At 39.0% G+C, this 25,750-nt stretch overlaps 1 protein-coding gene across 1 annotated transcript in view; it reads left to right on the forward strand.

The window, feature by feature from the left end:
* Nucleotides 1–25,750, forward strand: part of MAN2A1 (mannosidase alpha class 2A member 1) — a 225,671-nt gene that overhangs the window by 97,804 nt on the left and 102,117 nt on the right. Inside the window, exon 10 of the mRNA XM_019532463.1 lies at nucleotides 16,978–17,163. Within this exon, the coding sequence (XP_019388008.1) occupies nucleotides 16,978–17,163 (186 nt within the window). The remainder of the gene's footprint in view (nucleotides 1–16,977; nucleotides 17,164–25,750) is intronic.

Consider the following 25,750-nt stretch of genomic DNA (forward strand, 5'->3'; position numbering starts at 1 on the left):
AAACAGGAAAATTAGGAATACTTTTTAAAATGGGATAATCAGTAGGTGGTTGCACTTTCTCCTCATAACACTTTTTAGTATAGAAATCTTTTCAGCTTTTTTATGAACCTGTTTAAACCTACTTTAATAGCTTTAGGGTTTGTAAACAGGAGTCTGTGATTTCTTATGGGGAGATGCCTAGAGACAGGGAGGTGTACCCATCATACTTTAATATGATCACTGTTTCAGAACTGGCCAAGTTCAATTGCAGTTCTATATAAATTATGCTCAGTTAAGTCTTGCTAATGATTGTTTCCTAATATTGGTCAGCATTTCACAGCACCTTAACCTGGCATGGCCTGTAGAAATGAACATCTGGATAGGACATGAATAAAATGGCTTTGCTTCTATTGGCAGTCTCAAATGCATCGTTTCTTAACTTTCCAGTATTTGATTTTCTAACTTAATACTTGTAGCTTAATTCCTAAAATGCAATTTAAATGAGACTTTGTTTAAAAAATGTATAGACTGTAGTTAATATACTGAGGCCAAGTTTTAAAAAATCTTAGTTGGCATTCCTTGACGATGTACATATACTGCATTGTTCTGATTATATTTACCCCTAAAAGAAACCATGCTCTATTTATGCATGGGTCAGCCTATAATCATGCCCCTACGGTCTTTATTTTTATGCATGCACACGTTTTTCAGTGCAGTTTTAATGGTAGTATATTCGTGCATTTAAGCCTTTGATTCTGTTAGATTTTATAATGGCAGCAGTTCAAGGTCTTAATCTGTAGTCATTGACTTATAATCAGGGAAAAAGCTGCTTTTCTTAAAATTGAACCTGAAAATGTGGCAGCTACTTAAGATTTGAATGGTACAGTAATTTAAAGTTTAGAAAATAATATATTTAAAAAGATTCACAAAAACATCACTTAATATTTAAAATGGCTTCAAATGATTACTGTAATATTCTAAAAATTTTGTAATCAGTAAATGTTTGGAGGTCATTTCTGACAGACAGATACTTTGGAATAACTTGATTGTACATGATGAAATAATGAATCTGAGCCATTTGAACTTTTAAATGAGTTTATGGTTGAAAATTGAACTGGTTGTCACTGTCAGAAATGTGGTGTCTAGATTTTAAATATTTTCTTAAAAAAAAGCTTGATAAGCAGCTTCTATCAAATTTACAAGAGTTAGCAGTGGAAAAAATTTCTGGGCCTCCAGTTTAATGAATAGAAAGTGCTAGAAAAATATTACTTTCGCACTTTCAAAACAAAATAATAATTTGACATTTATGAAATCAAGAAAATACATTCATCTTGAGGTTTTTATGCTAGTAATCTTACTTAACAGTAACACACATAATATGACGCATTGATAAAGCTAATGGTAACTGGAAGTCTCTCTTCATTGTCTGTCATCAGGACAAGAACTTTCTAATAAAGATTGTTCTGTTGGTATTTGTATGATTTTTCTAGCATCCTCTTACATATTTTTTGATGTTGTACTACAGTTACAAATGCCAAAAAATCAAGTTCTTATATTGTTTCTTAATTATGAAAGCTTTTGATTAATTTTCAATGCCCGCAACATAATAAATGAATATCCTGAGTATTAAGAATAAAAAAGTCAATGACATATTTAGATAAGTACAGCTTATACCCCTGTATATGGTTTTTGTTATATTGCTTTTGTATATATTTTTGCTTTGGTTATGTGTTTATAGAGAAAATATAATAAAGGGAAAATATTTTTAAAAGATAGGCAGAGGAAAGGTTTTTTACATTAATTTTTTGTTTGTTAATACTATATAGCCTTAGTTTATAATATCCTTTTTCTCTCCGAGTGCTTTTCTGAGTCCTGTATTTTTTCCATCTGCCAGGGAGCTCCAAGAATCTCCTTTTTCCTTTTTATTTTTAGATTCTTATAAAATCACCTTATAAAACCATTTTAAATTTTTCTTGTATCACCTTTGTTTATTCCATTAATTAGTAAATGTTATGAATCACTTCAATGTTCCTTTCTTGGTAGCACCCTCCTTTATCTTCACAATACAGAATAGTCTTTTCTATACATAATATTTTACTTAAAATTGACTTTTCAAAGAGTTGCTAAATTTAGCCAGAAAAAAAATCATGCAAATGAAGATAAGTAAACCTTTGGTTCATTATAATTCTGAATGAAACCAGAGTATGTCACTAATAGTGCTCCTAGAATGACAATTCTTCATTCTTCATTAGTCTCTGTGAATGAATACAAAGTGAACAAAGTGTGTGTGTGTATATATGTGTGTGTGTGTGCGTGTGTATGTATATGTGTGTGTGTATGTGTGTGTGTGTATGTGTATATATATATAAAAAAAAATACATTTGTTAGCAGTTTTAATGTGTTTTGTCACAACTGTCAGAGGCCAGGTTAAGCCCCCAAGATAAAGTAGTAAAAAATATTATACCCCCCCTTTTGTTTTTCTGATATTTTTCCTGCATATTGAAACTAGAGGAATTGTTTAGAGTTCTTTTTTTTCCGGTTTTTCGTGTTACAAAAAACTGCTTTTCTAATGCTATAAAATTTTGGGTGGGATATATGAACAGTCCCATGGTTTTGTGCAGGCAGTGTGAAATGTAGAATGGGTAGACCATAATCCAGTTCTTCCTCGCTCCCTATGGCCTTAAGATGAAAAGACCCAGAGTTCATGTACTTTTCTGAAATCCTTTGTGAAATAAATTTTCACACATTTTGTTTGGTTTACCTGCACCCAGAGATGATCCGAACAGTGTGGGGCCCAGGGCAAATTGGCCTGTGCAGGGCCCTGCCTCCGGACGCAAGGAAGCCGGTGGCAGATTTGGTGGGGTGGGGAGGGGAGTGGTGCTGAGCAGCCAGACGTGAAGCTGGTGGTAGCACAGAGTTGTTGCAGTTGCTCTGCCCAGCTCTGTGGGGCCCCCCAAAGCGTGGGGCCCGGGGTGGCAGCATGGCATCGCTGGAGCTGTTGTGCTTGGCTCTGTGAGGCCCTCCCCAAAGTGCAGGGTCTGGAGCGGTTGCCCTGATTTGCCCCCCCCCCCCAGGTCGGCCCTGCCTGCACCTTTTTGATGCATTTAATATCTTATTGGGAAATATTTTCATAGTTTTTTTTAGTCCTATGTTTCCTTTAATATCTTAAATTACATGGTTTGAATATTGCCCTCCTTGTAAGAGTGTCAATTCCTATTAATGAAATAAAAATGAGATAGGTTTTCTGTTGAGGGAAATATATCCCTAGTTTAAAACAATTGTATGTAAATCTATTTTAAAGAGAACATCAAAAGCAAGAGGGATTTGGCTTAAACTATTACTGCCAGAGTGCTGTATATGGCCTCCCCAAGAGCTAGGTGTGACTGACCCCCATGAAAAGACAGCTGTTGCGTCTAGAGTGTTCTTCTGTGTTTGGGTTTCATTCATTCCTTAGGATTCTGTGTTCCAAGATTTTGGATTTAAGAGTCTCTAATAAGGCTACTTCTGTAAGACCTGTACAGGGGGAGAAGTCAATGTAGGTTTATCTATAAATTTTCCCAAGACTTAGAGGTCTGGTTTGCTGCAGGACCTACTTTAAGAAGTGCAGGAGAATTATCATAAATAACAGGATATTCTGCATGTGAGGAAAAGTGGCTTCTACTAAAAAGTTTTTATTGTATCTTGCCAAGAGTATTTGAAATATACTATGAACTTCAACAGCAAAAGTGGTGGATAAAAGATACTGTATTCCAACTGTGGAAGCAAAATATTATAATTCATACCTGGAATAGGGTTTTTTGGGAGTCATGGCAACCAGTGAAAATAATACACTGTCAAATTAAGAGCTTTCCCAGGTACGAGTCCCCAAATAACTAGCTTTATTCAGTTGTAAATGTTACTCTGTAGGTTTATAATTCAGAATTTCAAATATAGGCTTAAATGGAGGTTTTCTCTGAAATAGCAATGAATGTACAAATTTTATTGTTAAATTGCCATAATAATATAGAGAATGAGCTAAATTCCTTGTTTAGTTTTGTTTGCAACTGTCACGCGATATCTTAGCCAGATGCTGCAGGTACTGCTTTTTAATTTTGAACATCCGTGGTCATGAGAGAGGATTAGTGGCTGTAGAATTCAAGGATCCCAAGATATGTTCAGGCAATAGTGAATCATTTCCCTGTCTTGGGGGCTTAGATTTCTTTAGTGTGATGTCCTTCATGTACTAAAGGATCCCAATGCCATTATGTTCCTCTCAAGATGCGTACACCTTTGCCACCAAAAAAACCCAGAATAGATCCCATTCCTACTCAAGACAGAGTAAAGTACCAAGCTCTTATTTTAATAAATCAGTGGAACTGCCTAGAAAGAGACTGTGGGCGTGTCCAGATGAGTGCACACGTGCAGGGTTGTGTGTTTGCCGCGTCAAAAATAGAAGTGGCACAACATTTTGTCACGGTGCATGCCCCTGCGCAGAGGTTTGGTGCTGGGGAAAACGGCCATTTCCCCACTCCTTCAAGTTTTCTGGGGAAGCCGGTACACAACTAGAGGAGGAGAGACACTCTGGTCTGCAGCCAGAAAGTCTCCTTTGTTGGCCAGCACATGCTCCTGGAGGGTGCACTGCACCGCTTTTTTGGCAGCATGTTTTTTGAACCCAGAATTTCCTTGTGACATATTGGTGCTGTGCTGTAAATTTGCAGTGAGGTGAATGGTTGCACATGTGCTGCATGCAGTTTGTGATGCTTCAGAGAGCTTTGAGGTGCCGCAAACCATGTGTGTGCTCATGTGAATGTGCCCCGTGATTCCAGAATATAGCTTTCTGCTACATCTGTGAGGTATGTTTAACTTATTTAATGTGCATATGAGAACCTAAATTTACTTTTTGTTTAATCTGTGGATGGCAATTAATATATAACTTTATTTTCACAATATGTTTTGTGCTGGCCAGCCTGGAAGCACTCCTACTTGCATTTGTGACTGGAGTAATTTTATTTCTGAATGCCCTTGAATAAACACAAGTGGAATCCTGTCCTCATTGCCAGAAGTGCTGCATGCATTAAACAAACCAGAATAATTTGTTTTAATTGTGAATATTTGAAATCTGTTGGAAACCAAATGGCTATCTATATTGGAACGTTTTGAGCTTATTGGAAGACTGGCCCGTGTACGTAGAGTGGCCCCAGCAATTTTTTTAAGTAAATTAAATTCTACCACAGGAACTTGTAGCTGCATTCCTTCTTGATGTGAGGAAAAACATGTAGTTTACTGTGCAACCTGTTCACTCCAAAAAAGCTAGCAAGTGAAACCTTTGAAGAAATAATGAAAATTGTCCAAGAGTATCTGGCACCTAAGCCATTGATCATTGCAGAAAGGTTCAGGTTCCATAAAAGAAATCAACTTGAAAGTGAATCTATTTCCCCTTTTGTGATACTACTATGGAAATTGTCAGAATTTTGCCATTTTAAGGACAGACTTAATGAGACCCTCAGAGATGCATTTGTGTGTTGGCTACCTAATGAAGCTGTAGAAAGGAATATCTTATCAGACAGAGACCTTATCTTTAAATGTGCTGTTGAGATTGGAATAGCTATGGAAACTACAGAAAAGGATGCTGTAGAATTGTATGGAAGAATGCCTATGGAAATAGGAATGAATGAGTTATTAAATATGCAATGGAAGAGCCAGTGCATGTAACAGCCAGATGTATGCTATTGGTGTATAAAAGGATCCTAAATCCCAGCTAACTGCCTAAGTTGCAATAAAAAGATGCATATTGAAACTGTATGCCGTATTAAGAAAAATAAAGAAGAGATTAAAATAAACTATATAAAACAGAATAGTAGGGACAGTAGTTGTATGTATAGGCTATGGACAGATGGTCAGAAAGCACAAGGCTGAATTAATTCAGTCTTTACAGGTTTCTGTAAACTGCTCAGATTGAACAAATAAGAAAGGGAACTGACTTCTGCTTTTCAAAAGGTAGCCAGACCCCTGCAGTGGCCCATACCAGGTGCCAGGAGGTGCTAGAACTCACCTCCAAACCTGCTCACCAGTGCAGACGACCAGGAGATGGGTGTTTGCTCAGCTATGCCCCCCTTTTTAGCCTCTAGTCAGTTGAGGGGATGTGGGGGGAACCCCCCCTTCCAACCAGACTTCCAGCTGGGGTCTCCCCAGTGCTTGGGAAGAGGGAAGCCCCCAAGTGGGGTGTTTCTTCCTTTCCCCCTGTGCCCAAAGCTGGTCACCCTAGGCATGCCCCCTCCTCAGTCTGGACTGTTGCGCAGTTCTTGTTATGGACGTATTATGGAAGCACAAGGCCTACAGTGATCTTAAGAGAAAAACATTCTTGGAAGTCCCACAGCCAAGTGTTGTTTTGCAACTTGTATCTTCTCTAGGATTTACTAATGATTATAGTAGATTTGTACCAAACCTAGCAACTGTATTGTGTCCTCTAAAATTGTTTGTTGCAAATAGGTTTGGTCACGTGAGCATCAGGAAGTGTTCCTAGAAGCAAAAGGGCTGGTCGCTTTAATCCGGCATTACCTATCAAGTTATGTGACAATGCATATTTTGTGTGGCATCAGGGCTGTTATATCACATACTATTTCTGACAGTACTGAATGGCCCATAACATTTTTATCACTATTGCTTACAGCAGCAGAACATAATTATGCACAAAGACAAGGAAACGTTTAAGTCTGGAGAGGGTGCAGGTAAAGATTTTAATTAGTACCTATATGGGAAAAAGTTTACATTGGTCACAAATCACCAACCATTAGTATCAACTCTCCATCCTAAGAAAAGAATGTCCAGGGCAGGTGCAGCATGTATGCAATGCTTTGCCCTCTTTTTAGTGGGTCACACTTAATGACATTGAAAACAAAAGAGCAAAGGCACCTGGAAATGCTTCTGGATACTTAAATTCATCTGCAAAGAGCCTCCTGTAGTAGAAACAGTATCTACTAAAATTGTTAATTTATTTAATCTAGAATATGCCCCAGTGACCTTTAATATGATTGGGCAAGAAAAACAAGAAAGATCCCCCACCGACACATGCATGAAACCACCCTGAGAGTTTGGGAATATATGGGCATTCCTAATTTAGCACCTTTTATGCAAACAAAGATGAACTTGGTATACATCAAAGATGTGTCATGTGGGCAATTCATGCTTTGCAAAACAGTTTTAGAAGATCTGCACATAGGTTCACATAGGTCATCTAGGAGTTGTAAAAAATGAAGGCACTTGCCGGAAGTTTTGAATGGCGGTTGGGTATTGACCAAGAAATATAACACCCTGCTAAGGATTGTATGGGGTACCAGCAAGCACAGAATATATGCAGACTAGTTCATTACACCTCTGGGAATGGCCATCTATTCCTTGGCAGTGGCTCCATATTGATTTTGCAGAACCGTTTTTAGAGATGATGTACCTAGTCCAACTATCCTAGCAGGGTGCAGAGCCTGGGGCAAATTAGCCTGTGTGGGGCCCCAACATGAAGAAGCTGGCAGCGGAGTGGTGAGCAGCCAGATACGGAGCTGGCAGCGGCATGGAGGCACCAGCATTAGCTGGTGGGCCAGTAGGAGGGGCCACAGCCACTCTGCGACACCCCCCCAAAGTACGGAGCCCAGGGCAGTTGCCCTGATTTGCCCCCCACTAGGGATGGCACTGTATCTAGTATAGTGGTTCCTAACTGCAAACCTGCCAGGGTTGTTGCAATGCTGCTGCCATGGGATGAAATTGCCCTGTGTGCCTCTCTGTTTAAGGGGTCATGTTAGGAGTGAACTGAAAACTGGCTACAGCAGAAAAGTGTCTCTACCTGCTTTACACAGGCAGGCCCACCACTTTTGTTGCAGCTCTCTCTAGTTTGGGTCTGGTGTAATTCCTGAAAATGGGGTGCATGGGGGAAGTTCTGCCTGGGCACTGTTTCTCCAGGCTGCTACCGCCACTAGGTAGAACTGTCCCATGCACCCCAATTTCAGGAGCTGAACCAGGAAGACCTGAAGCAGAATCACCATGCCTGCCCCTATAATGTGATGCGGGTCTTTCTGCTGCAACATGCTTCCTTTTGGCTCCAGAATGCTTCCTAAAAACTGAGACCTGCAGGATAGTTCCATCTGCCCTGCTTGTCTCTGTTTTCAGGAGATCCTGTGCAGGGTTGGACCAGGAAGGGCTGTGGCAGGATCACATGCTCCTGCCACTGCTCCTTTCCTACCTGGATCTGCAGAAGGTGCACAGTTTGGTGAGGCACATGGAATATTATTATAATTTCTAATAAATTGCTAATGCAATAATAACATTATGATGCAAGTATTGCAATGTGCACGATATATTTAAATTATCTTTAAAATGGGGTACTAAATTTTGACGAGTTTTGGAGAAGTACCTTGAGTCTAAAAAGTTTGAGAACCACTGACTTAGTGGTTATGAACTTCGACGCGAAATAGCCAGAAGTTTTCTACATGAAAACCATTAGTATAGCACAGATGATGGAAAAATTGTGACATTTGTTTACAAACACTGGGTTATGGGAACAAGTTGTAACTGACAGTGAGCCACAATTCAGTTCAGATGAGTTTCAAAGGTTCATGAAGAAAAATGGCTTCTGACATATATCAGTTCTGCACCATATCATACAGCCACCATTGGCCTGGCTGGACAGTTTGCATAGTCTTTCAAAAATGCCTTGCTGTCCGTGAAAAACAGCAGAAGATGGTCTGCTTTTTCCTAGCAAACCAGAATGCAGTACATGCTACAATGAATTAGAATGGCAGTGCTGTTCGTGGGCTGGAATCTTAGGTCATGGCTGGACTTGTTAAAATTAAACTTGCAGCAACGTATTATTGTAAGTCTCCAGATAAGTAGGCCATGACAAGGGGGATAGGTGCTCCTCGGCAGCTATGTGTAAGTCACAGAGTAGTGGTGTGCAATTGGACAGTTAATAAATGTTAGCCTATGATTGTGAGTGGACAAACAGGTCCATTGTTCTACCCAGCGCAAGTAGTGCCTAATATTTGGTGCCGCCACGTTGATCAGTTGCAAGATATAAGAGTGACCACCAAACACAGTATAGAAAGCAACAACTGGAGCCTTATCTGTTGCTGGGCCCCTGGTTCTGCAGCCTACCATAATAACCAGTCATGCTACATCAGAAAGTAGCAATGCTGACCTGGCAGGTTCTCTTAACACTGAACAACCTACATCTAATGAAGAGATGTCTGAATCTGACATGGATGAAGGAAGTCCAACTCAGGACTGTATTCAGGACAGTGGTAGTCACTGCTCAGGAAGGAAATGGAAGCATGAATCTAATGTAGTAGTTTATGAAGTGCATTCTCAGGGAAGTGGTCAAGATTTGATTTACATTACTCAGAAATGTAAGCCACTTGAGATGCTTGCAGTCTGTGCGTTACATCACTGTTGTTTCAAAAGGAGGCACAATATGTGAGACGTGAATGTGCATGTGAGAATATAAATTTAGTTGTTGTTGAATCTGCTGAGAGCAATTCATGCCAAGTTTTACTTTATGTTCACAGTATTTTGTTCTGGCTAGCCTGGCAGCACTCTTCCCCACATTTGTGGCTGGAGGCATTTTATTTCTGAACGCACTTGGACAAATGCAGCATCTGCCTTGTGAGCTTCTCCTTCATTGACAAGTAAATAAATCTTTTATGGTTGATTTGATTAGGAGTAATTCATTAACCACATTTACTACTTGTCCCTCGTCTTCCTCCATCTGAAAACACACCACTAGGTGTGTGTATTTTTTACTTAAAAGGCAATAACCTTTTCTCATTAGGTTTCCAATACTGTGCCTTTTTAGAAGTTTCCATCTCTCGTGGGCACAGTTATCCTTCAGTCTTTGCTCCCATGCCACCATGCCTATTATCACCCCGAGTTAGTCCCTAGATGGGAACTCAGTTAAACTGATAATGTTTTGTCCTTATGAAAACCTGCTGCAGCAGTGCAGGGAGGGGAGGATTTAAGATGGCCGTCCAATAATTAGATTCTATACATGGAACATTTTAACAAATGTATACGTTTTCTGTATATAGAATCTAATTTATTTGGAGGTCATCTTAAATTCAGAATTCTTTGGCTCAGATAAATGAGGTAGTTATTTCATATAGGATGACTGGAAAGATAGGGCATTCATGGCAGGGGCTCCTTGTACCCTAAGTACTAGTGAGAAATAGTATCATGCTATTTATTTATTTAACATGTTCTTTCCCAAATTGCACTTGAATTATTGAGAAGGAAAACTTCTTAGTATTTTTCTTTTGTAGGTACCAATAAAGAAAGTGTGAACTTTTCTGACAGCTGTCTTTTGTCCTTTGCTGAAAAGATGGAAAGCCAACCTATATGTCAGAAATTATCAAAATGGGTTTCAGGATGTGTTAAACTTTGTTGCCAACTGGCGGTTAGATCCTATATAATATTAGAGCTCATTCCGCTTCGGCAACCCTCCACTTCTGCAAATCAGGCATTTAGAATTCCACTTTTAGCAAATACTGTTAATGAATGGAAATACCATGACTGAAGGATGCTCTCAGCAAAATGCTTTGCAATATGTTTTCGGTAGGGACGCATTGCTCATAGTGTATATTAGGAAGTGCTTATGAATCACTTAGAGTGATTCCACTGTATCCCAGAGTGATATAAATGAAGAAACAACGGTTACATATCTATGCAATAACTGGAATTGTTTAAGATGTGTTGCTTGTATATTCCATGACCTGCCTTTCCCAGTTACTAAGGAATCCTGTTACAGACTGAATCCTCAGTTGCAATGGGACCACATACATAGCAGTTACCCCACACTACTTTAATGCCCTTGGTACCCGTAAGAGTGTGAGCTAATCCATGGCTTCATTGGCAACTGTTGGCCAAAAACATTCTCCTGTCAGGTGTAAGGTGTATATGTGCACAGCACAGATAAGCAACTTTTCTTTAATATTTGTGATATTGCAGACTGCATAGTACAGTTTTTTTGTGTCTTTATATATAACTGTGAACGCTTGTTTTTGGTTAGTGCTTTGGTTTTGAAGTAGAGACTAGTGAGGATGCCTGGAGGTAAACATATCAATAGGGGTATTTTTTGTGACTTCATTCTTCAGCTGTCATCTGCAGTTGGATGGCTTAAACTTATGCGTGGCTGGATGTCCTAATGAAGAAATCTATCAGCCAACATAAGACTCCAGTGAACTTCATTAGTTCTGGAATATTTAAGACCCAGATTTATTACCGTATTAATGTCTTATGGCTTCTCAGTTGGGGAAAGAAAGCTGGTGTATCTAACTTCCATGTAAATAAAAATCTGTCCTCCTGAAAAATCACTATTTTTAGCTTAATACATTAACATCTGTTCACAGTTTTTCCAGCCATGTTTGGAGACTGTGTTACAGTATTTGAGCAAATTTTAATATAGATATTCTTTGGTAAACGTTATTGGTACATGGGTGGTAGTTGGACTTAATTACTTACTTTGTTGAGTAAGGCTTGGTGCTCAGGTAAAATTAAATAACTTTACAAATTGGTTTTACCTTTCCAGTATATCTTGTTGGAAAAGGAAAGCCATGCTTAATATTTTTGTAGGAAAGGTGTGCAGCTCTTTTTCCTGATCTTTTCTTGTCTACACTTTTTTAGGTGACTTTCTCTCATCCCCAACACCTGTTGTATAAGTTAAAAAATATATTGCTTGCAAAAATATTTATTCTCCCTAGTATGCAAACTAGTAATTTTGGCATTATATTTCTTAAGAATATTGTGGAAAAATACTGTGCAAGAGGTTTTTTTTTTTTAGAAGTAATAAGTATTACTTTGCATCTAAAGTAACACGTCCTTGGGAAGCTATGGCAATTCATGTTGCCACTGTTCCCCTTCTGCCACATTATTGGACTTGTGTGGAAGCCCATGGGTTGGATGATGAGGCCTTGCATGCTGGATTGTGTGAGGTCATGCTGCAGCTGGACCTGGCACGCAGGATTGCAGCTGTGGCCCAGTTCCTTACATGCTGACCCTAAATTGTATCTGACTTGCGAGCTCACTTTATGCCTCTTGTCAGGCCTGCAGTGCCAGAAGGTTGAGCACTAGGGTTATAGAAAGTATTGTTTTCTTGTTAAGGGATAAGGCAGAATTAAGCATTGGTCAATTCAAACCCTAGCATCTATAAGCATGTTTAAAGTGAGGTCTTTGATAAAGCTGCTATCCTTCAGTAAAGCCATGAACTTTTTATTACAGAATGTTTATAAGTTGAATACCTCATATCTGCTGAATAAGCATCAGAACTGTCTGTCCAAATACAAGCATAGAACAGGATATGCTTTTGGTGAGACTGCTCTGTCCAGAGACTTAAAAAAAAAAAACCCAACAGTTTTCACACTTTTTGATTTGAAGGTGCCATTGTTAACAAAAATGCACATTTGCTTATAATCTATGCTCTTCTCTTTATCAGTCATTTCTGGTAATGCACTATGGAAGCAAGTAACATGAAATGTTAGGTATTGATGTTTTCTTATAGGGATCCACAAACCTGACTTAATCTGTTTTTAAGTTGAGATTTAATTCCAGCTCAGTTCTAACACTGTGGATAAAAGGGCTGGCATCTTTTTGTTTGAAGTTGGGAACAGTTGATCTTCAAAAGATTGCAGTGTTATTTCTTTAAGAAATTAGACATGATTTTGCATTTACAAAGACAGTAAATCTGTGGAATATATTCAGCTAGTGATGTTAAATCATTTGTGGAAGTCATTTGGAACAGACTCTGGCAATTCTGTTTCCTACATTTCTCTGCTGTCTACCTCTGTGATAACTGTCTTTTTGGTATTTTGAAACCCTCATTAAATTGTTCGCTTGCCAGAAGAATGTACACCTAACTTTTTGTCCGTACGTGAGGGGTCCTGACTTTGTTTAGTAAACCTCTTAGATATGAATTATCTACAGAGTTTTTTCTTGAAGTGTTTGGAATATTTTTGTGAGAGGCAGGATTTCGTAGGGTGATATCTTTCTTGGACCAATGGTCTATTTGGGATAGAGGCAGGCAAGCTTTTGGAAGACATTCTTCTACAGGTCTGAGGGGTAAAAGGAAGCACAGCATAATAATAATAATAATAATAATAAAAAAAACAGTTGGAAGAAGGAGGAGAGAAATTTCCAGGGGTAGCAGGCCAACAATTAGCTGAAGAAGAGGAACTGATTATTGGGAGATGAAGACCTGCAGAAAGACAGACAGGAGAGTCATTACCACCTTTTACATGTGGGAAGAATTCAGGAATCAAGTAGGTTATAATGCACCATAAAACCAATATCAGTGTTAAGTTCCTGGTTCTTAATGACCAGCCAGCTTGTGAATTTTTGTTCACAAGTTTGCTTTTTTTAAAGGTGTTGGGTAGATTTCCCTTGAATATGTGATTTGTTCTGTGAGAATTGAGCTCCTAGTGGCATATATGTCTGTTTATATATATTTTTTTCTGTGCAAGTTCATTCCATTGCATACCTGCTGTTTAATTTAACCTGTATAGTTGCCATGAGGGCATTTTGTGCATTGGGTCAGATATCATGTTTTGGGGAAGGCATTTGTAGGAACCATGGATTTTGGTGGTTGAATGTTTTTGACGTACAGATTTACTGAACTTTATAAAAATATATATAGTTAACTTCAGAACCTTCATCGATTATTCAAAGATGTACAGCTACTTTACGAAGGTAACTACTAAAATATGTAATGTGCCTTTGATTTTTTTTAAAAAAAATGTGTGATTTCCCCCCCGCCAGTTTTTCCTATTGAAAACATGTTGAAAGGATGAAGCACTTCCAAATTGTGTAGCTTCTGTCACAATAAAATGACACACTTCTGCATCTATAAATGTATTTATGACTACAGCATATAAGAGAGAACTAAACAATATACAAACATAACAAAAGTAACTAATATGAAACTCAGTTATTTAAATGCATCAACTTCACAGTTTAGAATTTGGCTTTTAGACTTAAATATTCTGATTAATGCTGCCTTAGTGAAATGCAGTCCCCTGTGGTGGGGAGTTGGCAGCTGTTCAAAAGTACAAACCAGTATTAGGAAATTGTTTGAGACAAAGAGGTAAAGAATACTGCTCAGTCAAATTATGGCTCTTGCCATTTTACAGTGTCTGAGTACAATGCCAGGACACTAGTTCCGAGTAGCAGGGTATTATTTAGGACGGCGCTTGGCAATTAGTAACTGGTGAGTTGAAACAACTCAGCTCGACTCTAAAGGGGGGTCAACCCTTCCAGCCTGGCCACTACTACTGCCATGTCTCTATGTTGTGCAACCACAGTGTGGGCAAAACCCACCATCACTGGAACAGTGATGAAGTCTCTTGTTCCGCAGGCTAGATAACATGGCTTTGGGGGCCATAGGTTGCTGAGCCCTGATTTAAGGAAAATTTTCTGTTAGAAATATTTTAGGTCAGCTTTGTCCCTCATTTGTGTATAGTGTTCAGATCTTTAAAAGACAAATTGGTTTAGGGTAAAATTGTAATATTGCAGCTACTTACTTTGACACGGGTGAACTGAACCAAAAAAGGATCTTGCCAACATTTCTTGCTCTAAGGTGGCTTTACTTTAAACAGTTCAACAGGTTAATAATGACAAATTTTGGTGTTATATGAACAAAGAGTATAGTGTGCTGGAAAAGCATTTAACTACTGCAATTTTACACTAAGTGCACTTTCTAAGATATGTGACGAGCTTACTCTATATTGAATATATGCATAAAAACCATAATTTTTTAAGATAAGCAAATTAGCCATCAGTAGCTTTTTTTTTTTTTTTTTCTGCAAAAGCTATAGTAAATGTAGGCTGCTTACTACAACTGCAGAATTAAAGGAAGTATTTTCTGATCTTTACTAGTTTTGGGCGCACATGCACATTGCTGAGTCATAGATTTGTACATCTCTTGCATAAAATCAAATATTTGTAGGCCAGAAGGGGACCTTTAGAAATTTTTCCAATTCAACCTTGCACCATCAGGTACATTTAGATCAGTGAGGGGTGAGCCTTTCCAACAGGCGTGCTACATTTATCCCTGTACCTTTCCCAAGTGCCAATGCAATCCCCTTCTTCCGCCTGATTTGCTGCTTTACTTTTTGGTTCCTGCCATGTGCCACTATATTGCCTGCCTCTTCCCTGATCTGTCATGTGCCACACACAGAGGTTGCCTGTCCACTTGTGAAACCTGTGCCATGGATTGTCCACCCCTTGCTAGTTTCCAGACAGACGGCCTGAAGATGAAGTCACCTGGACAAAATTAAAGACCAGCTGCAAGGGCTGCATGGTGGGGGTATTTTTCATGTTGTCCATAAACTAAAGTCCTCAAAGTGGAAATTACCTTTAACACAGTCTAAGGTATTCTCTAGGGAATAAAAGGAAGTGCCTGCAGTACTGCTTCTGTGGCACATGGGAAAGCACTCTGTTGTAGAGGACAGTTTGTGGATGTTCATGCTTTGGAATAGCTCCCAGTAACATCAACAGGGAAGGGAATATGAAATATAATTTCAAACAATGGGAGCTAGAGGCTGGTGTTGTAGGCTGATTTGAAATAAAAGCTGACCTGTTGATATTCTGTGAGAAAAGACGCATAGCTTGCTGATAGCCTGTGAAGACTCTTGAACTTGAGGACAAAAAACATCAGTTTGATAGGGAAGCCATTTGGGGGTGCAAAGAGAGGGAGGGGTGGTATGGTCAGTGTGGCAGACTGGGAAAATGATGCTTAACGGAGTATCCTGAAGAAGTAGGAGTGTAACAAATTTGTATTTCTTGGGCCACAGCGAAGGTGGTTGCAGCAATCAAGATGTGAGAGAGGAGTCTGGATGACAGTTTAAAACGGTCTGAGTGGAATGGAAGGAGCTGTATTTTAGAGGTGTTAAGCAGAAAAAAATTGGCAAGATTTTGATGTAACCTGAATACAGGGATGTAGAAAGAGGTCTGAGTTGCAGATTATTGACTGAATGACAGGCAAATTGTTGGTGACATCTAGAGCAATTTAAAAGGAAGTAGTGAGGAGGGGTTGGTAAGGAAGGATGAATTTTGTTTTACATTGAAGTTTTAGTTTTACTTCAGTAAAATAATTTTGAAATATTTTAAATATTTAAAGCTTAGCTTATTTAATGTTAGAATATATTATAATATTTAATTACTTTATCATTTTAAATATTTAAAAATATTTCTGTTGCTCCTTGAGGGCTTAGCCAAATGTAAAATCTGATATTTTTTACCACTTTTGAATTAGATGTGTAGAAATTAATCTTCTATTTATTTTGAACAGGAAAAAGTTATCTTAATTACGTTGCTTAACTAACTTAGAAGTTTTTTACCACTGTTTTCTCAAACTTTAAAAAACTAACCCAAATCAAGGTAAAATCAAACGTGTAAAGGGAAAGAATCATGCATTTATTATAAATAGCATTTATTAAAACCACAAAAAATTTTACATGTTGGATTAGAAAGATGAGAGAGGCAGTGTTGACAAGTTTAGATTTTTAAAATCCTATAAGCCTCTATCTGGTTGCCAGGTAAAAGCTCTGCAATATGATAGCTTAATATAGTGTTTAAGGGTTCTTAATAATCCAATTAAGATGTACACAGATTTAAAAAAATTAAATGACTGGTTACTGTGCAGAATATAATACAGAACATACCATTTGAGAGGAGTAATTCTGTTTGTTAAAAAAGATGTGTGGTTCTGAAAGCTGAATTTTATTTCTGTTCTTTTGAGATGCAATAAATCCTGAATGCATCATTTTAAGGTCTGACTCCTGACTTATAGGTCTGTGCAAATGACCTGTTCAGTTGCTGTGTTTATGAATAGAATGTTATATTGACAATTTTTTAGCTTAAAGAACTTGTGGAGCCACTTTTGGGAGTAGCTGCGATAATACTGTGTTGGTTCCTTGAATAAAATACATGGAGTTTTTACTCAGGTAGCTACATTGTTTGTTTGTTTGTTTGTTTTCTTTATAATTCCAGGGCAGCTGAGATCCTTTACTCTCTGGCATTAGTACAGTGCAAGAAATCTGACAAGATGAATGCCTTTCCTTCAGTGGATCATTATAAGTTGTTGACAGAAGCTAGAAGGAACCTAGGACTCTTTCAACACCATGATGCCATCACTGGAACATCCAAAGATTGGGTAGTTGTGGATTATGGCACTAGGTAAAGGCAATTAATAAAAGATAATGTAAACTTAACATCTTTATTTTCTAAGTTACTTGTTAGGTCGTAATACTGGTACGTATGTATAATAGAGCTACCAAATATATGTTAATAAGAAAATAGTGTTATTTCTACTTTTCACTTATTATGTTGACTTACCTTTGAGTATCTCAAAGTGCTTTACAAATATAGTGATATAGGGAAGTAGTTTCCCAGTTTTCCAAATAAGAGGCTACAACTTATGTTGATGTTTCAGAAGAAGGTTGAAAGGGAAGTCTGACCTTTGCTCTAACAAGGTAGCTGTTCTGTCCAATAATAGGCACTTCTGCAGTAATCACTGCCATGAATAAGCAGTGATTAAAAATATATATGTTCCCAAAGCATTATGTGATTAAATTAATCTTCCCTGCTATGTGGCTCCTAACTTTAATCTGGGATATGATTTTCATGGTGACAAATTTATTAGTTTATTTGCAGATCTCAGTGTTGATTTCATTCCAGTTTCTGAAGTTAATTGTTTTTTCTCTACTGTGAAATGGAGTGTGGACAGGCAAAACAATCATATTGGTTTTAAATTGCAGCTGTTTACTGTGTATTGCACTGGAACAATGTAACTGTTTTGTCTGTCCACTTTTATACTGATTGAAATAAAGCTAAATCTCAGTTACTTTAACCCCAGGTGAAGCTGTTCAGTTCCACTTATGCAGAAGTAGGAGCTCCGTTTACACAGATGTAGGAATGGATAGACAAAATAGTTGCTTTGGTTCTATGCAATAGACAGTTGCCTGTATTTGTTTAAATGGAGTTAAACCAGAGGTGGGCAATTATTTATGCCTGAGGGCTGCATAGGGAGTCTCGTGGTTTGGGTCAGCACCCCTCCATGGATCAATTTACCAAAACTCCCTATGGGGCTTTGGGTGGGTGGGGAGCAGTGTTCAGGAGTGGGATGGGCAGGTGAGGCCAGGGTCATGGGGCCGGATAGTAGGGTGGTGACAACTCAGGGCCAAGGACTGGACCGAGCCATGATCCACTCCCTGCATGCCTTACCCTGTGTGGAGGTGGGGTGTGGAGGATGTATATGTTTGGGTGGGCTGTCTGGGCGCTAGAGGTGAGGGGCAGGAGGGGGAGAAAGGGGGCACCTGCAGCAGAGTTCATCTGGGCAGTACTGTTCGCAGCCATCCCTGTGGTGCTCTGCATGTGGCTGAGCCCCACTTAGGGCAGCTTCCACTGTGTTCCTGCTGCCCAGGCCTCGGCCCTGACCCGGGCCTGAAGCTGGTTGGCTGCCACTGTGTTCCCCTTGCCTCCATTGTCAACTCTTCCTCCCACTCCTGCCTCTGCTGCCCTGCTCTGGGCAGGCAGATGGGGGGGACCTTCAGCTGGGCAGTTCTTGCTGGAGGTGAGGGGAACATAGCAGCATCAGGAACAGCCCCACCAGAAGCTGCAGGTGGCAGGCACAATGGTGTGTGCAGCTCAGGGTGCCCTGGTAGGAGCAGGTGGGGCTTGGCCTTATGCAAAACACCACAGGGGCAGCTACGGGCTGGATCCAGTCATGCTGTATTTTACCCCTCCCCCCTGGGGTTAAATTGTTTCATTCAGGTATAAAGTTGCTATGCTTTAGCTGTACTTCAATCAGTGGACAGATAAAAGAGTTAGGTTTGTTTGCCTGTTTCCTTTGAATACTAAGTTTTCCTGTAATACGGTATATTGTTACATTTGTCCACAACCACAATAATCTTACAGTATTCCCAGGCCAGTTAATAAAGTAGCACTGCAGCTTTAAAGTGTGTGTATTGTTACTATATATATATATATATATATATAGTACTCTGATATATATATATATAGCTATGTATATAGTACTCTGTGTGTGTGTGTGTGTACAGTGCTATTACTACCACCATATCTATAGAGATATATATATAGTATACAATACACAGTAACAATAATAGTAACAATACACACACAGTATCACAAATTGTACAGTATTCCTGTGCTAGTTATTAAAGTAGCAATGCTGCTTTAATATTTATGTATCTATAGATATCTATCTATATAGATTTTTTTTTTTAAAGGAGCATTGCTAATTTATTAACTAGCACAGGCATATTGTAAGATTATTGTGGTTGTGGACAAATGTAACTATATATGTGTGTGTGTGTGTATGTGTACATATATATGTATACACCACCCCCGTGGATATATGAATGTTCTAATTAAATAATTTACATTTTTATAAATGCACATCTACAGTAATCTGAAAAATTTATACTTGAAAACTTGTTGAACTGATGTCTTAATGGTAGAAAATTTTAATATGTAAGTTAGTATTTGAAACTGTCTTTTAAAAGAAGAATATTTCTGACTTTTACTTTCATAGGGTGCATTAAAAAGTCTGTATATCTGTTTCCTTTGTAAACTGAAAAATGATAGATTGGTTCTGATTTGACAATCCTTGCTTTGAAAAGTTGATGCTGAGTTGAGTTTAAATTATTCCTGTCCTTTAATTTCTGTTTATGATATAAAATAGTTAACTTTCTAAGCATGTACTTAATAATAATACCAACAAGAACTTTGAGTTTACTTCAGTAACTATATAGATTGCTTATGTTAATTCTTCACTGCTTGACAAAGGAGATATCAACATTTTGATTAAGCATCCCCAATTCCTTTACATTATAAGTAGTTTAGGCTACCTTAGGCTTTAAAACAGGTAATGTATTCTAGCATCAAAATCCAATGGGAGCATCTAGGTGTTCAGCACTGTTTTAAATTATGCCAATTCTCTATAGTTAAAAATCTTACTTTAGGTATGCATTTTTTAAAAACCATTAGCCCCAGGCTTCCTCCAGATGCTATTTTTGTGATGCTACAAGGTTTGCAGAGATAAAAAACGTTGTTGCTAACAAAGAAGCACATCAGTACTTTGATCTGTGAAATCTGTTGGGACTGATCATTAAATTGGTCAAGGTAGATACTTCCTGAAAGTATCACAAATCTTACACTATTCCAGATTGTCTCCTTTCATTGCAGGAGTTACAGCATCAGACAATACAAGATGTCATCTCTGCATAAATACTGATAAGTAGATACATAGGCTAAGTAGTTTATGGCCACATTCTGGAGTTAAACTATTTGTACAGCCTTTGAAATATGCATTTGAGTAATTTGATATAGGTAAGTCCCAGATATTAAGCCATAGACACCAATTTTTTAGTGACTGTGGGCCACATGCTATCAGGTAACATGCTGCATGGGCTGCACACCCCTGATCCATGTTTCAGACCCTTCATGTGGTGGGCAACCCCTGCTGCATTGTACGAGTACTCCTGTTCTGTGCAGTTTCCCCTGAAACCACTTGTTATGGGCCCTTTCAGTCCCATGGGCTACACTGCTCCACCCTGCCATCAGGGGTTGAGGCAGGTAGTAGAAACTGGAAGATAGAGGGGAAAGTCAGGAGCAGCAGGAGAGTGATAAGGGGAGTGCTGCTTGGACTGGGAACTGCGGGGGACAGGGCACATTGAGCCCATGAGCCACCAGTTTGACAATTCCGTATTAAGGTTAAAAATAGAAAATTAAATATGGCTTCAAACATGTTTTCAAATATCTCATCTCATGTTTGCTGCCTTGATTATAAAACATATTGGTTAAGTAATATGACCAGATTCCTCTATTGGACTTCTCATTTCTTTTCATATCTGTGGTCCTTAGCTATCTATAATGCATAATTAGAGTATTATTATACATTTTATTTTTTTTTAAGTCCAAACATCTTTTAAAGTGAACAGAAATTACACAGTGCAAAATAAAGATAGTTAATGATAGTGTTCACAAGGTCACAAATTTAACTCAGCATGGGATCTTAGTTTTCAAGGGAAGAATCAGTTCATTTAATTCAAGTTCTAATTACCTCTGTATTAAAAATGCAAACTTTTATCTTTCTGATTTTTGGTATGTGAAAAAATAGGTCCAGACACTTACACTCACACTCTTTTAATCAAGCTTATTTGCCAAGAGACTTATGGAATGACTGGTGCATTTCAAGGAAACGTCTCAATTTTAAATCCTGCTTTAGAAAAGTTAATCACTTGTCAAAAAATTTCAGCAAAGAGTGCAAAATTATCTATGTACAGTGATGTTCATAGCCTTGCTTATCCATGCAAGACTGTTGCATGTTAAATCTAAAACAAATTAAAACTTTTTGATACTGTATCTTCTCTGGAAATTAGAGGTAGGTAGGTTCTTATTTTGCATTATCACCTGATAGATCTTTAGTTTACCAGCTAATTCAAAACGTCTCTTTTTCCTGAAGAAATTGAGTTCTTTGAGCTTACCAAATGTGTCATTTATTTGTCTGAATTCCTTATACTTCTCAGGGGTTCTCTCAGCCACCTTTTTCTGTAAAATGTAGTCATTCAAGGAGTTTTAATTTGGGTATGTACTTTCTTAGAAATATTTATCTTAGCTTAGCTCTCCAATTTGGCAAAAAAAATGCATGCATAAAAGTCCCCTTTGCCGAGGTGAATAGCATCTCAGTCTTCATTTCCCCAGTTTCCATAACCCTCCCTGGGTCTGAGCCGAGGGTTTTTAATAATGGTCTCATTCCTTTGGGTGTGACTCCCCCTTTTCTCTCACTGTATGGGATTTTTGGGCATAATGCTCCCCTTCTCTGTTGTCTCCCTCTCTCTTTTCACCAGTTGGGGCTCTCTAGGTGTACTCTACCCCTCTGCCACTGGCTCTCCCTCCCCAGCTCTCACCTTCCTCTTCTTGGGCAGGTCCCACCCCTCCGTGCTTGGGTTTCCCTTACCAGCCTCCAGCTGCTGTTCCCTAGATGTGTCCACCCCTTCTGCTTTGGGCATCTTCTCCCTGGCTCCCAGCCAGGGTTGTCCAGGAGTCCCTCGCCCCTCTGTTTTTCTCTCCCTCCCTGGTTCCCAGTGGGGACTCTTTGGGAGTGCCCTGCTTGTCCAATGTTTGCTTCCATTCTGTGGCTTGAAACTCCTCTGGGCAGTTTTCCATCTATTGGCTTCTCTGTGAAATCCTCTGAAATATGAACTTTCATTTCTACCCAGGAGAACTTTTACAATCTTTTCTTCAATGCCTGATGAAGGGTGTTTGTGCCCAAAAGCTTGCAATTAAAGAATTTTTTTGGTCTGATTAAAACATCATCTCTACTATGAGTCCTGCTTGCCTATTCCAGTAGGGCACTTACTTCTACAAGGTACTATTCTTGGTTCTCTTTTCAGTGTGATTCTTTGAACAAAATAAAATTGAATACATTTTCAACTTTTTCCTCTTTCTAAAAGGGCTTCTAGCTGTCTGCAAAAGTCTCTTTTGAAGGTAGAATATAATCTTTGGGCCTGGACACTAGTTCATTTGTAGCACTAACAAAAATTAGAGCGCCATGGGGCCTAGACAGATTTGGAGGCACCTCACTGGAGCAGAAGATAATTGCAGAGGTATGCTTTCTATTCAGTAGGTGATAGAAAGCTGTTCCTTTGCTTCTCCCCTCCCCCTTACAGGACTTATCAGTGAGCCCAGTCACTGACAGCCTGCCCTTTCCCCTGAAGAAGAAGAGGGACTAGTAGCTTGCTAGCCTCTGAGTGCTGCTGGCTGCCCCTTGCCCTAACCCAGTGCCAAGTGCCGTGGCAGCAACAGAGGTAGTCTTCTTTGCTGTTATTCCTGCTGAGATGAGCTGTCTCTGTGACTGGTAGAAATTAATCTCTTCCCAATGTGTGGAACAGGTACTGTATTTTCTCACATACCACACATACCCAAATTAAGCAGACACCTTTGGGGTAGAGGGAGGCAGAATGAAGGTAAAGATTTTTCCATAATAATAGCTACATAAAGCAGGGATAGAGCCCAGTCTTCAGTTCATCCATCTGTTCTTTCCTGTTTGGGAACCCTTTCCCAGCTGAATTGTCACCTGCTCTTAGCTACTCAGCCAAAAACTAGAACTGTAGCAGCTGCTGAAGACTGGACTCCATGGGTGAATCTAAGTTTTTGAAAAAAAGCCAAACATTGTCTGCAAAACTGTGAAATGGGAGAAGAGAGACCAGGAGTAGCTGAGTAGAGTAGAGGCAGCAACATTGCCAAGGAAAGCATAGCTTAATTAAGGAGCTTTTGCATGGTCCTTTATCAAGACCATTTAAAAGGAGACAGGATTGTTAGTATCTGTGGAATAAAGAACAATTGGCAGGAATCAAGTAGATCGGGGTTGCAAAATTGTGGTACACATACCTCTGGGGGTATGTAAGATGTATCTGGGGAGTAAGTGGGAGAAATGGTGGATTTAATTTTCATTATAATAATAATTGGCCTTTATAGGGTTAAAATACAAAATATGGTGGTAGGGGTACATGAGCAGCTGGCAGATCTGGAAAGGAGGTACATCATGAGAGAATGTTTGGGAACCTCTGAGTTAGAGTATAATAAACCATGAAGTCAATTGACTCTCTCAGCAGTGCCTGACTAGAAATGCCACTGCTGCACTTGGTCAGATAGCTTTGAATCATGATCCACCTAAAGTTTATAACTAACTCCAACCACTCCAGTACATCTCCCCCTGGGTCTACATCTGTTGGACTGCACCTCTTCCTTCATACAGCTGTCATCTTACAGTGTCTCCATGCTTCCGTTTTGAGTAGAAAATCAGCTTCACCACTTAAGTCGTACACCCCAATTTTGAAAAGTTAATTTTTGGGGAAAAGATGAGTGTAGAATCAGCCTCTTGAAGGCCCAAATCAATGCAAGTAAATACAGTACATTAGAACCAAATTTGTATCTTATTAAGGTGAAGCCTTAATCTTCAAGGAAAGGATAAGTGACTCTCTTTGGTGGTTTAGGAGTTTAATGTAGTTGAAAATAACTATTAGAATACTTCTTAGTCTTTACTTGTCTAGCTAGCAGATGACTAGGCTGTAAGACTTCAATTTTAGCCTCTGTATCTTCAGACAAAATCTTAAACTTTTTTTATTAAAACAGAATAAAATTAAACCCAGTAATATACTTTATCATAACTATTTTTGTTTTTGAAAAAGAAGCTGGCTATGTCTAAAATAATAAAACTAATCTCATCTTAGGAGGAGAAAAACTGAGGCATAAGAACTGAACCTATGTGATATCTGGTTCTGTCGTACACTTCCCACCTTCATAAATATCACCTATCCAGTCCACTTCGTTAGCTTCCTTTATGTGTCTGTTTAGTCTACTGTTCTTTACTTCAGATTCCTGTGTATTTGTTCAGGTTCACTGGAAGGTGCTCTACTTCCACAGCTCTGGGGTGGCAAAGCTGCTTTGGCAAACCCTGGGAAAGTCTGCTGTTTTTGTTTTTTTTTTTTCCCCTAATGCAAGCATACCTCTACTTTCTAAGGAATCTTTTCCAGTTTCATCAAACTAGGAAGCTACCTCCTTGTGATTTAAAACTGTTTTATGGCAGGGATTCGAAGGACCAGGGAAAAGGAGATTGCAGCGGAGTCATGAACTGTTGTGTGATTTGGATTTTTGAGTCTGGGAGTGTGTACAGATGGATTACAGTGATCTAGTAGGATCATGGAATAAAGAGTATGAACAGGAGAGGGGGAATGGGAGGTGTGAGGCATGCACCTGTTTTTAACCCCCCCCCCCAATTCTTATGCAATAAACAGATGATTCCTATGCTGTAAACAGGCATTGCATTTCTTGTAGGAGGAAGTCTTTTGTCCTGGGATCCCAGATTCAGGCAAGTTCATTATCCTGCTTTAAGTACCTGTGAATTATTTGAGACATGCTAACAGAGGTGTTGCCCTGTTTGTCTAAGGACATAGGCAGACACAGGTTCTTTGAGTAAATCCAGTTTCTTTTATTAGGCCAACTTAAATAGCTGGAAAAAGTCTTCTTATCAAGCTGAAATGTAAAACTCTAGAACTGTTGGTTCAAAGATGATACCTTTTATTAGACCAACTAAGAAATGGCAGAAAAGTATCTCTTTCTGCAAGCTTTCAGGTGCAAACACCCTTCCTCAGGCTCAAGGAAAAGGATGGTAAAACGTCCTCATAGGCAGAAAATAAACTTAATTTTTGCACAGAGGAAGCTGAAGGTGGAAGTCTAATTCTCTGGGTCCATGAGAGTGTCTTTGTGAGTTGCTCTTTGATGTGCAGATAATGCAGGATTCTTTCCCTGGTGGTGTCAGATGGCAGAAAGGCAGAGGGGTACAGAACTCTTACTGTTCAGCAATTAAGTTTAAATCCAAACTTTTTCATTCAGCTCTTTGCCTCTGTAAATTAATTATGGGTCATTCAAGTTAATGCCTGTGCCTCTCCTGGTTTCATCCTAGTTAAACCCCCAGATAATCAGAACACATCAAATGTGATGTTTGTTTACAGCCTACAGTAACATGTAGCTGATTTCTTGGTGGGGTGGTGGGGGGCGGTTCTCATAATATAGTAACTAGAAATCTAGACAACCATCATCTAAAGGAACAGTGGTATTAGGTAAGAAGCTTCATGTTTATGGGCAGATGGTTTGCACTGGGAAGTTGCGTATTCTGGTGATGGTGGGAATGTAGTTTTCTGTTAGTTTAGTTAAATAGTGTAAAAAAGGTTAGATTTTA

This window comes from Crocodylus porosus, unplaced genomic scaffold, assembly GCF_001723895.1.
Source record: "Crocodylus porosus isolate Cpor-Errol unplaced genomic scaffold, CroPor_comp1, whole genome shotgun sequence".
Lineage (NCBI taxonomy): Eukaryota > Metazoa > Chordata > Crocodylia > Crocodylidae > Crocodylus > Crocodylus porosus.